Source organism: Chaetura pelagica, unplaced genomic scaffold, assembly GCF_000747805.2.
Source record: "Chaetura pelagica isolate M959 unplaced genomic scaffold, ChaPel_1.0 scaffold156, whole genome shotgun sequence".
NCBI classification, from domain to species: Eukaryota; Metazoa; Chordata; class Aves; order Apodiformes; family Apodidae; genus Chaetura; species Chaetura pelagica.
Genome location: NW_009953694.1, coordinates 1077005 through 1091563, shown reverse-complemented (window position 1 = coordinate 1091563; position 14559 = coordinate 1077005). Strand labels below are relative to the sequence as shown.

The following is a 14559-nucleotide window of genomic DNA, read 5'->3' as shown; positions in this document are numbered from 1 at the left end:
CCCGACGTCCTACCCCATAAGAAGCCACCCCAGTTCATGGTGGATCTCTTCAACAAGGTGGCCGACGCCAACGGCATCACCCGCGCCCCGGGGCTGCTGGAGGGGGACGTGGTGCGCAGCTTCGAGGACCGAGGTGGGCTGGGGGCTTAGCCGGGAGGTGAAGGAGCCGCGGCGGCGTCTGCCGAGCGGCCCCGTGCGCTCTGCCGAGCCCCTTCACCTCCCTGGCCCCCGGCAAGCGTGAGCAGACCCCGCCGCTGCTATGGAGAAGGCGGGGGTGCCGCTCAATCTGCGGGGTGTTGCGCCCTTGCTAAAGGAGGCTCTCTTCCAGTGCACGTGGACCAGCACCTCTTCTACTTCGACATCAGCGCGATGGAGAGGGGAGAGCAGATGCTGAAAGCGGAGTTCAGGGTCTTCAAGCTGAAGAGGACACACATGTCTGGAAGGTCCGACGTGAAACACTTTTGCAGAGTAAGTGAGGAAACGTTCTGGCACTTAAACACTGGTTATTTCATTTTTAATTATACAAAAACGAGCAGTGCAACCATTTGCTGCATAAACCGGCTCTATTTTTATTCGATTGTTGTGCTTTTTCTTTGCCTGCACTGCACAAAGAAGTAGACGGGAGCTTTTAGCTTTGACAGTAATGCTGTCCTTTGCACGCTGCAGCAGTGAGCTATCCCTAAAGAGATGTGTGTCAGACCTTTCTTAAACCATGCCGTACTTTCCTGGGGTTTCAAAAGTTTCAAATTCAAATAAAATTGCTTGAGCCACTCTAAAAAAATGGCAATAGCAATCTGGGATACGTAGGAAAACAGAACAGGTGAGGACTATAGTACCTGATCCTTTGGCATCAGGTAGGATCAGACTTTGCAAACCTGAAGGCAAAGATGTGAAGGAGCAGAAGACCTCAGCAGTGTCAGATGTTCAAAAGAGAATGGAAAGCTTATTTATTTCATAGTATCAAACAGTCTGGTAATGTTATCAAGCAGTCCAGTATCCTGCCTTTCAGCACACAGAGGAGTAGATGTATATACTGATAACTTGTTTTTCTGTTAAACTGTCTAAAAACTAATTTTTGCTTGATTTAGAATGAGAGTAGAGTTTTTCAGCTATGATGTGACTAAAATGTATGTTCATTCTCCTTGTCTTGGTAGAACAATTGTTTTAACTTCTTATTACTTTGTTGTATTGTTCTCATCAAGGTGGAAGTGTATGAGCTCTTAGAGAGTGGAGGTAATCCACAAAAAAAACATCTAATTGCATCAAGATTATTGTCCCTGTACACAGAAGGCTGGGAAGTATTCAATGTCACGCAGACAGTAAGCAGAGAATTTTGACTTCATTTTCATCCTAAATCTCCATTTAACTTCCTCTGTAGACCTCTTTTTTTGTTAGTTTCAAGGTTTGTTTTGCAGATATCCTTAAATTACAACAGTAAGTAGATGTCTTTCCATAGCAAAACAAAACAAACAAACAAAAACCCAAACAAACAAAACAAACATGGTTTAAAACATAAGGTTTCTTGGGTATAAATCTGTGCTCTTGAACAGTGTTTTTCATTGCCAAAGCTTTGTAATCAGACTGAACAGCATGCATAGATGATTGCCTGAGTTCTGTGTTAAGGCATTATAGCCCTGTTTGAGAATGGCTGTCCTTATCTTATTAGTCTGTAATTACAACAATTAGATGAAGTAAATTTCCTTCATTGAGAGTTAATTTCTTCAAATGCCATGTTTGTTATATTTAAATGAATTTTAATGGTATGGAAAGTCTGAAGAGTTCATAATTTCTGTTACTAAGATTATAATGAAAAATAAATTCCTGGGTAAAGTCAGAGAGGATTTATTTTAATGTTAATTTTAACTCCCTAGACTCATCTATTCACTAATCAATTATCTGAAACTATCTTCCTGTAAATGTAGCTTTGGGGAATGCATATGGTTTTCTCTATTTTTAAATACAGCTACACAGTTCCCTCACTTTTGTCATAATAATGTGTTCTTAGACTCTCGTAGCTTGTTGCCTGTTCCCTTTTTCTAATACAAACATTGCTTACTCATAATGCTGTAATAAGAATATTGAAACATTATTTTTTTCACTACCAGGTTTCCAAGTGGGTTGGAAATAGCAGCTCCAACCATGGATTTTTGATAACTACAACACATGTATTCAACGATAGAATTGAGCACAACTTGGTTAAGTTTGCCAAGAGCCTGGGCACTTCGCAGGAGAGTAGAAATGCTCTCCTTGTCCTCTTCACTAACAGTAACAAACGGAGGTCCTCCAGCTTTGTAGCCTCTTCCACAAGTAAGTCCACAAGATGCAGCAGCTGTTTTAGAAGATTAATTCCTAATTCATCTTCTATTACCTTCTACTGCCTCATATACACCTAATCTCAGTATTGATTTTCAGCATTCAACAGGTTTGAAGCTCAGCTTAGTCACTGATCACTTTGCTTGGATAGCTCTTGCCAGTGGGTCACCCAACATCTTTGTCACCTCTGTCCTCAAAGAACCTGTCTTTGCAGGAAATACTAATGTATAAAATGTAGGAGGAGTCTGATTTTGTTTGTAGAGGCACGGGAGTTCTATTATTTACTATTTATATTACATTTTGGGGGGTGAAATTTGTGTGAAAATTGATACATTCTGTTGAGACTGAAAAAAAGAACCTCAGTGACCTGGAAAACTTTGTGAAAATGCTGGTAAAGCAGCTATGGAGTTAAGTACAGTTTTAAAGAGTGGAATAGGTTGTTAAATAAGCGATTTATACTTCCCCATTCTTGGCTTGTTTTTAAGCACCTATTTAACGGCCTTGGCTAATTAGCATTGCCACTAAAGGCTGCTTTTATCGAAGACAACGCCCAGTGTCTTACCCTCTTCCATTGGTCTTCAGTAAAACCTGCTAAGGGTGGATTTTAGAGCCTGATAAACATAAAAAAAAAAGAAACTGGGACAAGGGGCAAAAATTACTCTGTTCTGGATTTGTAGGGTTTTCTGGTAAATTACTGAGTATTCACCTGGGAAAGAAACTAGGTGGGACTTGCATCAATATTAAGAACTATGTGGTGAAATTAATTTTAAAAAAAATAAAATTAGTGTGGCCTGTTTATTTTTCTTTTGCAAATAAAATAATTACAATCAGTCTTAGATCTCAGTTTAATGACCAACAAGCTTTGTGTGAGAAACTGTGCCAGAATGGAAAAACTGATTCCCATTTTGCAATGAAGAAACTCTCTGGACCTAGCTGTTGTTTTTGGTCAGTGAATCTCTGCTATTTGCTCTTCTGCTAGCCAGTATATCTGTGATTTTCAGTTTGTGTACCTGGATCTTGAGGTCTTCATGAACATTTTTGAAGGATTCTCAGCAGATACTTTAAGAAAGAAAACCAGTTGTCCATCAGGTTCATTCTCAAGCAGAGTTCCATAAACTTGATGGTACTTTTTTCATACCCAAAAATTGAAAAAAAAAATTGTAAAAATGCTACTGTACAATTACATGCTCTGTTTTTCAAGTAAATGGGTGATGTTATTGGGAGAATACCAGGGAAAGAAAGAGGCTGTGATCTTCGTACTCGGTTAGCACTGCTCAGTGTGATGTGTGTTGTGGAGTAGCCACAGTAAGACTGTTAATACCATGCTGAGAGGATTCAGCCCTATAAAGGGCCTGTGGAGTTCACAGGTTGTATTTAGTATATCAGTGAGCTTTTCCTTCATATTTCTGATAAGTTGTGCCCTTCCAGGCCACAGAGTGAAACTCAAGATCTGGCAGTTTATTAAATGTGGCTGAAATGGCAATTGAATACACATCCCTTCTGGTGCTTTAACAGTTTAAGTGTCAGTTCAATACCTAATCTGAAGACTTTGATGAAGATTTCATGCAGAATACTGTACTTAGGAAATTAATGTTATTTGAGACAGATTAACACACACCTTTCTTTCAGAACCAGAGATGAACCCTGCCAAAAATTATGCTTCACATGTGCCTCATGAAACTCAGGTTATCGAAAACAGCAACGCAGGCATGAGCAGGAGACCTCGAGCTGCTGCAATCCCTTCTGCCAAAAACCAGGTAACAACATGTCATCGAAGGGAACTCTATGTTGACTTCCGTGCTATTGGCTGGTCAGGATGGATTATTTACCCAAGTGGATACAATGCATTTTATTGCAGAGGAACCTGTCTCTTCCCCTTGGGAGAAAGTCTAAATGCAACAAACCATGCTACAGTTCAGTCCATAGTCCATACACTTAAACTGTCTCAAGATGTCAGCACACCCTGCTGTGTGCCAGATGAGTTGAAGTCCCTCAATCTCCTGTACTTTGATGACAAAGAGAATGTGGTCCTTAAAAATTATAAAGACATGGTGGCAACAAGGTGTGGTTGTCATTAGCAGGGCCCTTTTTCATCTGCATTTGGTGTGGACCTGGATTCACTTTCCCATTTTCTGCTGAAGATACAAGGGGAAATGGCACTTCAGATTACAAGACTGGAGAACCAGAAACCCAGCTCTGCTTCAAATACTTCCCTCGTCATGGCTAGGTGGAAAGGTATTTGAGACTGGCTTTCAAAGAGCTCTGGGAGAGTATGCTGACCTGCATGGAGAGCTCCGTGCACCAGAGGATACCATTAAAAACAGGAACTTTCTGTGTGAAAGACTTGGAAATTCTTGAGAAGTAATGGGCATAGCATACTACCTCAATTCAGGACAGACACGCAGGTCTTCTAGTAACACAACCTTATTTGGTTTGACTGCTTTCAGGGTGAGTGTTAGCCTAAAGTTAGCCCAGAGGCCTTGCTTATGCATTACCTGTAAATGTGTTTCTTCCCCCTAGTCTGTCTGCAGCTCTACCAAATGCAGAGACCTTGAAAGTCCCCTTGGCACTTAACAGCCTATCTGAGGGAACACACAAGTCAACATTTTTCTGGGAATCAACAAACTGGGCTTCTGACTCAGGGCTGCACCTCTGTATGATGGAAGGTCAGCCAGTCCCCCTCTTCATAAAAACCATTATCTTCCACCATGGTCTGCTGCAGCTGTTAGGCAGAGATTGCCCTTGTGTGTGTGTTTACACAGTAGTTGTGCAATGGGATTCAAAGCTGGGGTCAGAACCCCCATAAGTTTAGTAGGAAGAAAAATGACTACTAACCTTTGGAGGTCTGTGAGAACATACTGGATGCTAGCCTAGTCCTGTATCTGAGGCCAGTTTAATGAAAGGTACTCACTGGTTCCCTTCGTTCTTCCTTGAACCATAGCACATAGATTTGGAAGGGGTCCCCTGAATTCTTTCAGTCTTGCTCCAGTTTAATGCAGGCAACCAGCCCATTGCAGTTCCTCAGCCAACTCAGTTGTGATTTAAGCCTGCTTAGGTTTCTAGTCTACATTAATCCTTGAAGGAGGCTGACTCCTGTGGGATGAAACTTAATGGAGATTTTTTCCTCCAGTGAAATTGGAAAAAAAAAATATATTTAAATGTTTTTTTTCTGTAAATACCAATGTCTGTAATAAATTAATTTTATTTAAAACCCAAATACATGGAGTATATTAATTTAACCTGTATTATAAAATGTTAATTTTCAAATAAATATAATTTAATGCTGATTAGTTTGCGGGTTTTTTGTGCTGTAACTGAACCTGCTTCCTAGAGTTATGAATCAAATACTTTTCCAGAAAAGAAGGCATTTCCAATAGCTTCAGCAGGCACTGTATTGTGTCTTCTGACTCCATGTCAAGGAGAAAATAGATAAGCAGAATAGATCTGATTTCCTTCAGGGAAGATCCAGTAATTATTCCTGAAGTGAAACTTGCATTGAAGCCTCTTGTAACTCTCACTTGAGTTAGGCATAGAGATTAAAACCCTTCAGGGTTGGTTTCATGTGGAGTTTGTAACAAAACCTGTCTCATGGAGATCTTGAGTTTATTATGCTTGAGACGGTTTCAGTTTTCTTGGTGTGTAAAGCCTTATTTTAATGTAGATTGTGATATCTTGGGATGCCTTAATTAAACTTTCCCTAGGTTAGAAAGCCAGAACAAAAGAAATATTGTTATTCACAATAACTTTGTTATTGTTTCGGTCCAGCAGACCACATGTCAAACTGTGTGCATGTGAGCTGTACAGTCCAGGCACAGAGAGGCTCCAATAGGACTGAAAGTTTCAAACCTGCTGTATGTGCCCTGTGAGCAAAAGTGTTTGTCATTTCTGCAAACAGCCTGTCATCGCTGTGCTGACCACACTGCCTGGTGTTCAGAATTCCCAAACAAATGGCAAAAATCTTCCTCTGCCTGTGTAAAACTTTGGTGTGAGGCTGTGTGTGATGGGAGAGGAGTGTGTTTTGATCCTAGTATATGATCAACTTGGAAAAGTAGAGTATAAATCTATCTGGTAGCAGACTGGTGCTAATTGCTGCATCAGCCACGCCCAGCCATTGGATTCAGTGCCATTGGCAAGGAGACCTCGGAAAGCATAAAAGGTTGTAACCTCACTTTACTGGCTTATTTCCCAGGCTATTGTTTTGCATTTTTATCTTTTCACTTCAGAATTACCTGTGGTGTTTCAAATCTGTAGGAACCACACCTTGAGAGTGGGAAAATGTGCCTAGAGTGAGAGTCCAGAAAAAGTGGTTTCTGCATGGTTACTTCAGCTGATGTTGTTTGTGCATATTTTGGTAGGGGCCATAAGAACTGAAGCCAGAAGTTTTCACTGCCAAATAACGCTGGTGGGAGGACTGCATTTGGAACACACAGGCTGAGGCAGGTTCTGTGTCCAACATACTGCAGCCTTGTGTCTGTAACATGACAAATGTTTCTAGTACCATCAGCTGTGTATCAGCTGCACCCTTCACTGCTCAGCTCAGAGAATTATCCATTTTTTCTAGGATATCTTAATGGGTTTCTTCTTGTTTCAGATGCAGGAAAAGAAAAAATTATATTGAAAAGCAAGTATGATTAATAAATGATGGGCATGATAGCTAACATAGTGCTTACTTTCCTACAGTCAGTGAAATATGTACAGTCAAGATAGGAGAACTCAGTAGTTTTGCACACATTAAATTATTTTTTCTGCACCACTCAACTTAGTCTCATTATGCCCCATTAAACCATGATAATTAAAACAAAATATATTAGAACTGTTTATCCTGGACTTTGTAAGGAAATTAGGTTCATAATAATGCCAAGGGAAAAAATTTACACCAGAACTTGTAATTAGAAATACAATTAAGCACAAGTATGCCAGTGTTTTTTTTTTTTCCTGTTGTTTTTGGTTTTTTTTTAATAAAGCCACATTTTCTTATTAATCGACTGAAATAAGTAAGAATTCCAAAATAAGGCATGTTCCACTTTGGTGTGTTGGTTTATAAGATGGCATACCAAAAAGCAGCAGCAAGGTTTTGGAGGGAATAGGGGTAATCTGGAAAAGGATTGGTGACTCACATTTTGTGTTGATGTACTCTATTGCATTGTAATAGCAGCAAAAGAAAGCAGGGCTGGTAGCAAACCCTGTTGTGATCAACTCAAGAGAATAATGAGGAGCACATTTGACCCTAAAGAGCTCTCCTGAAACAAAAAGTGATGACTGTACGTTTTATCCGCTAGATGCCACCATGAGCATCGATACCCTAGAGACTGGAACTCATGGGTACATAGAGGAAAACCCCCACATTAAAGGACTGAGAGCCTTGCAACATCTTTTCCCTGCCTCCAGCTCCAAACCCCACCGAGGGCACAGCCACAACACGAGTGGGGCTTTCTGAGTCGGCTCAGCTGGTGGCTGGAAGCAGAGGGAGAGATCCTGAATTAGCCATTCACAGTGATGCATCTGTACAACGCTCAGCTCTGCAACTCATGGTCTGCTGGCTTCAATCTTTGAGAGCTCGTGGGTGTCTGCATCTTCCCCGTAGCATAGGATCAGTGTGGTTCTGCTCTGGTAAATAACACACCTTGTGTTTTGTACCCACAGGCACATGGAAAGCGGGATTTCAGAGGCAGAAAGACTCAGATAATATCAAGGAAAAGAATCTAACCAACTCCATTATAAAGAGTTTGTCTCGGGTTTGGAAGTAGAGATCCAGGTATGTGAAGTATGTACAGTCACTCTCATTGTGTAAGGTGGGGGGGACACTGAACCTGGCTACCACAACACTCCAGTAGGATGGCATTCGGATCCCAGTATGGTATGGGGGAGAGCAAATGGTTAAGAGCATAAATGGACAAGAGATCAGACTTTCATGCTCTCCTCTTTATAGAAATATTTGTTTTGAGGGATTTCTGCTGTGCTCCTGTCACGAGGTATAGATGATAGAAAAAGTGCTACTTGGCTCCGAAGCAGAGAGGGATACGCTGGGGATACCCTGCGGCGGGTAAAGCTGAAGAAAATGGCTTCGGGAAATTGGTTTGTGATGGTTTTGTTTATGAGAGGAGAGATAACATAAATGTGCCTGCCCTGAGGAAGCTGGAACACAGCAGTGCTGTAAGCAGCCTCTGCTCTCTTGTGTCTGCAGGCATGAAAATTATATTCAGTATGTGAAGTCCAGTTAGGAGAACTCTTATTTATTTCCAGACCGCCTGGGGTAATTAATATGGTTCCTGTTCTCCGTGTAGGAAATGGGGCATTTATGTACTTTACTTGAAAGACCCATTCATAGCACTGGAGCTTGTCTCCTGAAAAGAGAGGAGAGGGGTGTACCTATCGTAAATTCCAGAGATTTCCCACAGATACCGAATGCTCCAGATTATCTCCAGTCTCTTTAAGATCACACATGCAAATTATATACCCGCAGATGCGTGTATACTCGTGGGTTATTTCTTATATATACTTATGGGTACATGCATTCATGTTCTGGAGCAGCCTCTCTCCTGGTTCATTCCAAACTGCTTCCGGAAGGATGGTGCTACTCATCCTTAGCTGGGGTGGAGTGCTCGGGGCCAGTTTGAGAATATTGCCACATCCAGAGGGTGCATTTCAATGGCTTTGTGCAAAAGTATGTCACACCTAGGACATTTCTCCCCTTCTAGTGTTGCGTGTAGCTCACCTCAAAGGAGGGTAGTTAGCAGGTGTGAACTGACCTTTGGTGAAAGAGACAATCGTGCCGTAAAGCAGCAGACTAAGTGCCTTTTTTCTTTCTACTGTGTTTATTGGGAGAAGCCATTAGCAGATTAAAAGGGGCAGCTAACTTTCTGTTGTCACAAGGATATGTGCAGCTATAGATTCGTGCAGATACTAATTGCCCTAATTCAGAGCTAGATCACAGCCTCTCTTGGTTCTGGTAAACAAAAGCTGTAAGCTTTGCCTGTAAGTGGGAAAATCACCTCTTACTGAGAAGTGATTGGCCTTTGACTGAAGCCATGATTTGATGATGCTGTAAATCCAGACCTCATGACAAAGCGGCCTTGTGGCATAAATCCCAGCACAGGGGTTCAGATATGCTCACAAAAGTCTTGCTTGTTTAGCTATCAGGTTAAACGGAGTTGTTGGGCAGCATAAAACCTGTATGTGAACTTAAAAATCAGTGTAGGCTCTGTACTGTGATCCACATAGGAATCCACTCCTTGTCCATGTCAAATTTTCTGCTGTTTGTGCTGAGCCAGTGTTGGTGATCAGGGATCTCTGTTCTCTAAAAGCCATAGACAAAATACAATTTCCCAAAGCATGTCTGAAATTCTCTGGGGTTAAATCAAGCTAAGCATTGGGCTAGCTTTCCTGACGGGAAAACCACCATGGGCCAAAGTGCTGCTGGGAATAAATTATCACAATTTCCAGAACAAATTTTTCTGGGTTACCACTGCTGTTCCTAGGATTCCCATTTTACTGTTGGAGACCAGGCTATAACTAGAAGGTGTCAAGGGGTTAGAGGCTTAAAATCAGTATTAAAACAGATGATGTTGCAAGAAACAGAAATGAGCAATAGGAGTTAAATCTTTGATGTCTTGACTGTGGAGAAAAACATTTGCTGTTACAGCTAAGATACTGTCTCTGTTTAAAAAAGAAACCAAACAAATCAAACATAAGCTGTTAAATACTTCACTTGATATCTAGCTTAAGTAGATCAACCAATACCTTATGAGAATTTTACTTTCTGTACTACAAAGAGAAGACCATCCACCATGCTGGGGAGAATGGAAGCTGTGATTTAGTTTGCTATTCATAAAATACTCCTGTGCTTGGTTTATTTTTTTTATTATTATTGATTCTTAAGAATAGAAACACAGATATCATCTTTGTCAAACTTTCTGGTCAAAGCAACTTTCCTTGTCAGAGCAGGGTGCTCAATACCGTGTCTAGGTGAGTTATGTATGTTGCAATAGATGGAGATATGACAACATCTCTGGGGCTTAATTTTTTTTTTTAGACCGCTTTAGGACCCTGCCCTAAGTTTTGCATGATCCAGTATTGCTTGGTTCTTCAGCCCAGAGTATTCATTATAATTTTATTCTTTCATAGAATCATAGAATCCTAGGGGTTGGAAGGGACCTCGAAAGATCATCTAGTCCAACCCCCCTGCCAGAGCAGGATCACCCAGAGCACATCACACAGGAACGTGTCCAGGTGGGTTTTGAATATCTCCAGTGAAGAAAACTCCACAACCTCCCTGGGCAGCCTGTTCCAGTGCTCTGTCACTCTCACAGTAAAAAATGTTTTTGGATATTCACCTTGAACCTCCTATGCTCCAATTTGCACCCATTCTTCATTTATGTAACATTCAGCTTGTTTAAATGGTACCATCCCATTACCTGAATCAACAAATCTCTGAGCATCAGTGAACATTATTTATTATCAATGTTCCAGTAATGCTTTTTATTAGAAATACTCTAGCACAGAGCATCTAGATCCTTGGAAATAACTCCAGAGGGATTTGGATGGAAAAAGGCCTAGTTCTAGTTTCCTGTTAAATAAAAAATAAAGAGGTGGAACAGGAACAGGCTTGAACTTAAGAATGTTTAGAAGTATGGGTCAGAGAAGTGAGGAAGTGTTACACATAAACTGTGTCATCCACCCATCATGAGGAGAAGGAAAGGGGGAAAAGAAGGTTTTAATCCTTTCTTTCACAGAATAAGCACAAGAGTCTACCCTGTTGATACTAAGATAAAGATTTTACTTTATCCTACTTGACAAAGAACAAGGCCATGACAGCATTTAGATACCTATTCAACTAGCATAAATTGAACAAACTCTGTGCTCAGAGATTTGAGACAAGTCTATTCTGCCATAAAGCCAATGCCACTGTCTTAACACAAGAAGTTACAGAAAAGTCGAGACCATGTCTCTGGAAAAGGTGACCTGTTTTCAGGATTTCAGATGTTAATTCCAGATAATAGTCAACATCTTTGAAAAGTAAGTAATTGTTATAGGGGTTCTATATCAATCAGGAACCTAAAGTTGGGCAGGGATATTTGAGAATATTCTATTGTTCCCAAATATGTTCCTTTAGGACAAAGGACGTATAAGCAGTATTACAACAAATATATATTTCAAAGACCAGTTTCTTCAGACTTCCAAGCATCTAAAAAATACCAAATAAACTGGTAAGTCCATGAAAGAATAAGGACCACCCAAAGAAAGCACAAACCTAAGTCTGAGATAACATGTCTTTCAAATTTTAACTTTGACCTCCACGGCTCTTAATCTCCTAGTAGCCTTGGGTACCTTTTAGGTCATAGGAAATTACTTTTCTGCCTTTGCCCAGAGTAGATAAAATGAATAATCATATAATCTACATTCATGTGAGATCTGTTTAGTTTTCAAAAACATTGGATTCTGGTAAACCGGAGTAGCTGCTTTTGGAAAAAAAATAAATCTTCAAAGGCAAAGTCAAATTGTTAAGATACTAACTTACACGCTTTTGAGTTTAGTACCTCTTCTAAAGCAAATATTTTAGTCTTTCAGCATCTCATTTTCCTACCTTCATGTAATGCTACTACTTTTTCTCACTCTTGCAGCTGCTCCTTTGGAAGTGTTTTCTCACAAATCTTGATTAGAGGACTGATTTTACTGAGAAAGAGCACATCTGGGAAGAAGCATCTTTATATGATAACACTAGAAAACCCAGACAATCCCCGTGAAAACCAGTTTTGCCTCAGCTAATCCTGGCATAGTCCCAGCCTACACTCTGAGTCACTTCAAAGGTAAGCAGCCTTGGGTCAGGTACAGCTTTGGTAAAGGCATAGCTCCAGGTAGAGAACTGTTGCTACTGTATGAGGTTCCTGACAGTCTCATTCTCTGTGCCACTAGACGTGCTGCAGGGTATCTTCCCATTCTCTGTGGAGAGGGAAAACAAAGTATGGTGTATAGACTGTCTTCTGGGTGTTCATCCATTTCTGCCCACCAGCCTATAGTCCTGGCCAGATCTGAAAGGAGACACAGAGTTCTCTCAGGCACAGTGCTGTATGGTGGATGGGGGAAGAAGGTGTGGGTGTATCTAGCTGAAGCTGGGTGTGGCCTGGGTTGAATGAGCATAATATTTGTGGAGACATAAGCACAAGACGTCATGGGATCAGGCCTGGCACGCTGTCTGATTTCTCAGTGGTATGTAATTTTAGCTAAACCCTTCCCCTCCCAAGCAATTCCTCTGCCATATCCTGAAATTTCTGACCAAATCCATTGGTTGTTCAGGCTTTGATTAGAGACTTTCCTCTTCTGTGTTGCATGTTCCCATATCTAAGGATTATGTAACTTCAGTGCAGACAGCAGCTCTCAAACAAGAATAAAAAATCCTTCCAGTATATGTAGTCCCCATTAGAGAGGGGAAAAAAAAAAAAAAAAAAAAAAAAAAAAAGAGGAGGTGGGGAGAAGCTTCCTTTCATTATAAGTGGGGCCAGCTATGTAAAAGTTCAATTACCAGAACGCATTTGCTTTGTACATTTTAAACCTGCTGTAGCTAGTATAACCAGCACATACAGTTGGGTCTAATTGCTGCTTTCCAGCTTGGCCTAATTGATGCTCTGATTTGCAGTCACCTACCTCTACAAGCCCATGTTTCATTACATTTTACTCTTGCTTCCGAAATCCTAAAATCCCCATGGGGAGAAATAGATTACAGCAATCCAGAGCTTTTGTGTGTGAGCTGACAATTTTTTCTCTCCTATGCTTTTCTTCATCTACACCATGAACAATGAAAATGCAGTGAGCTGACAAAGAGATGTGTTAATTACCCCAAAATATTTTTATTTAGGCAGGCATAAGTCCTTCTGAACTCACTAAGAGTGTTACTTAAACTCTGCATGAAAACTGCAATGGTATAAAATCAGCTCAGAGATATTTTCATAACCTAATTGGGTTGTCTATATTACAAAACTGTGTTACTCTCACTCTCTGCTCATAATGAGAAAAAAAAAAGTTCTTTGCAGAAGAATGTGTCATTATTTGCAACGGAAAATATTTTTTTAAAAGCTTTAAAATATGGAAACCTCATGATTTTATCTTTAAATAAGCATTTCAGTCATAAAAAAAAACCCACAACACCAACCCAACCCCCTAATGTCTCCTGCAGCTTTGATTTCAAACACGTCGCATTCTTCATTAAAGCAATCATTGTTAAAACAGAGGGACATAAAGCAACATAGGATTTATTCCTTCATTAAACTGATGATCCGTATATGAAGCCAATTAACATTATGAGTCTGGTGAACATCAAGTGTAAAGAGGTTACAGAAAATTAAAAGCAGTCACCTTGGTCTTTAGATAAAGAAAGAACACTTTTACATTATAAATTATAAGAGTGTCCAAGCGGGACAAATCGGCAAATTTGGTTAATTGGAAAATACATTTTACTGCACATGAATTAGGGTAAAATAACCTTTTAGCTGCTAGCCTTTTTTTTTTTTTTTTGTGGTCAGGTATTGAGAATCATGGGGAAGGCAGTGTTTGTACATGGAAAGAAAAGAGAGCTGTTTCATCAAACTCGAGCCATTCAGACTTTATTGAGTTTACCAATGTTCCCTTCAAAGCAGAGCACTCTCTAGGAAATCTCCATTCAGTGATTTTGCTTGTCAGTTCAGTCTTAGGTTTTCTTGTCATGCCAAAAAACCGAGCAGAGGTGTGTTTGTGTGTGTAGCACAGGAACAGTTGTGCTTTAAGACAGATGCAATAAGCCACACATCTCTCCTTAATTACTTAGACTTTTCCTTGCAGACCTAGGAACTACTAAGGATGTAATAATAGTAAAAGTAGCAATAGTAACAAAACCAATAATAATAAGTGTATGTGAGAGAGACTTCAAGGACTTTGCACAAAACGGGATTTTTTCTGAAATACTGTAGCTCACCTCCATAGGTTATTTCATACTACAGCTTGTTTTTAGTGCTTGCCTTTGCTAGCTAGCTAGAGGAACTACCAGAGAAATATTAGCCAAGATCCAAAACAATGTACTGGTGTTTTTTTTGTTTGTTTTGTTCTGTCTTGTTGTGGTTTGTTTTTTTTCTCCGTGGTCTCAGCTTTGCAGGAAAGAACTTACGTGAGGGGGCCATGGAGAGACCTAGAAACAGCCCTGACAACAGCCTTCCCCCGGGGAAGGGACCAAGCCCGCACTCCACCCCAGCTGGCTGGGCCCTGCCATGCGGTGCTGTG

The 14559-nt window shown here is 40.5% G+C and overlaps 2 protein-coding genes across 2 annotated transcripts in view; both read left to right on the top strand.

Annotated features, from left to right (window-relative positions):
- Positions 1-2544, top strand: LOC104391131 (bone morphogenetic protein 7-like; the record flags this gene model as incomplete). Its single annotated transcript, XM_010000361.1, has 5 exons — positions 1-133; positions 329-468; positions 1203-1319; positions 2106-2307; positions 2423-2544. Coding segments are annotated over 5 exons (714 nt in total), but the record flags the coding sequence as incomplete, so codon positions are not given.
- Positions 2545-3950: 1406 nt separating this feature from the next.
- Positions 3951-14559, top strand: part of DRGX (dorsal root ganglia homeobox) — a 30641-nt gene continuing 20032 nt past the window's right edge. Inside the window, exon 1 of the mRNA XM_010000360.1 lies at positions 3951-4070. Coding sequence (XP_009998662.1) covers positions 3951-4070 — 120 coding nt within the window. The remainder of the gene's footprint in view (positions 4071-14559) is intronic.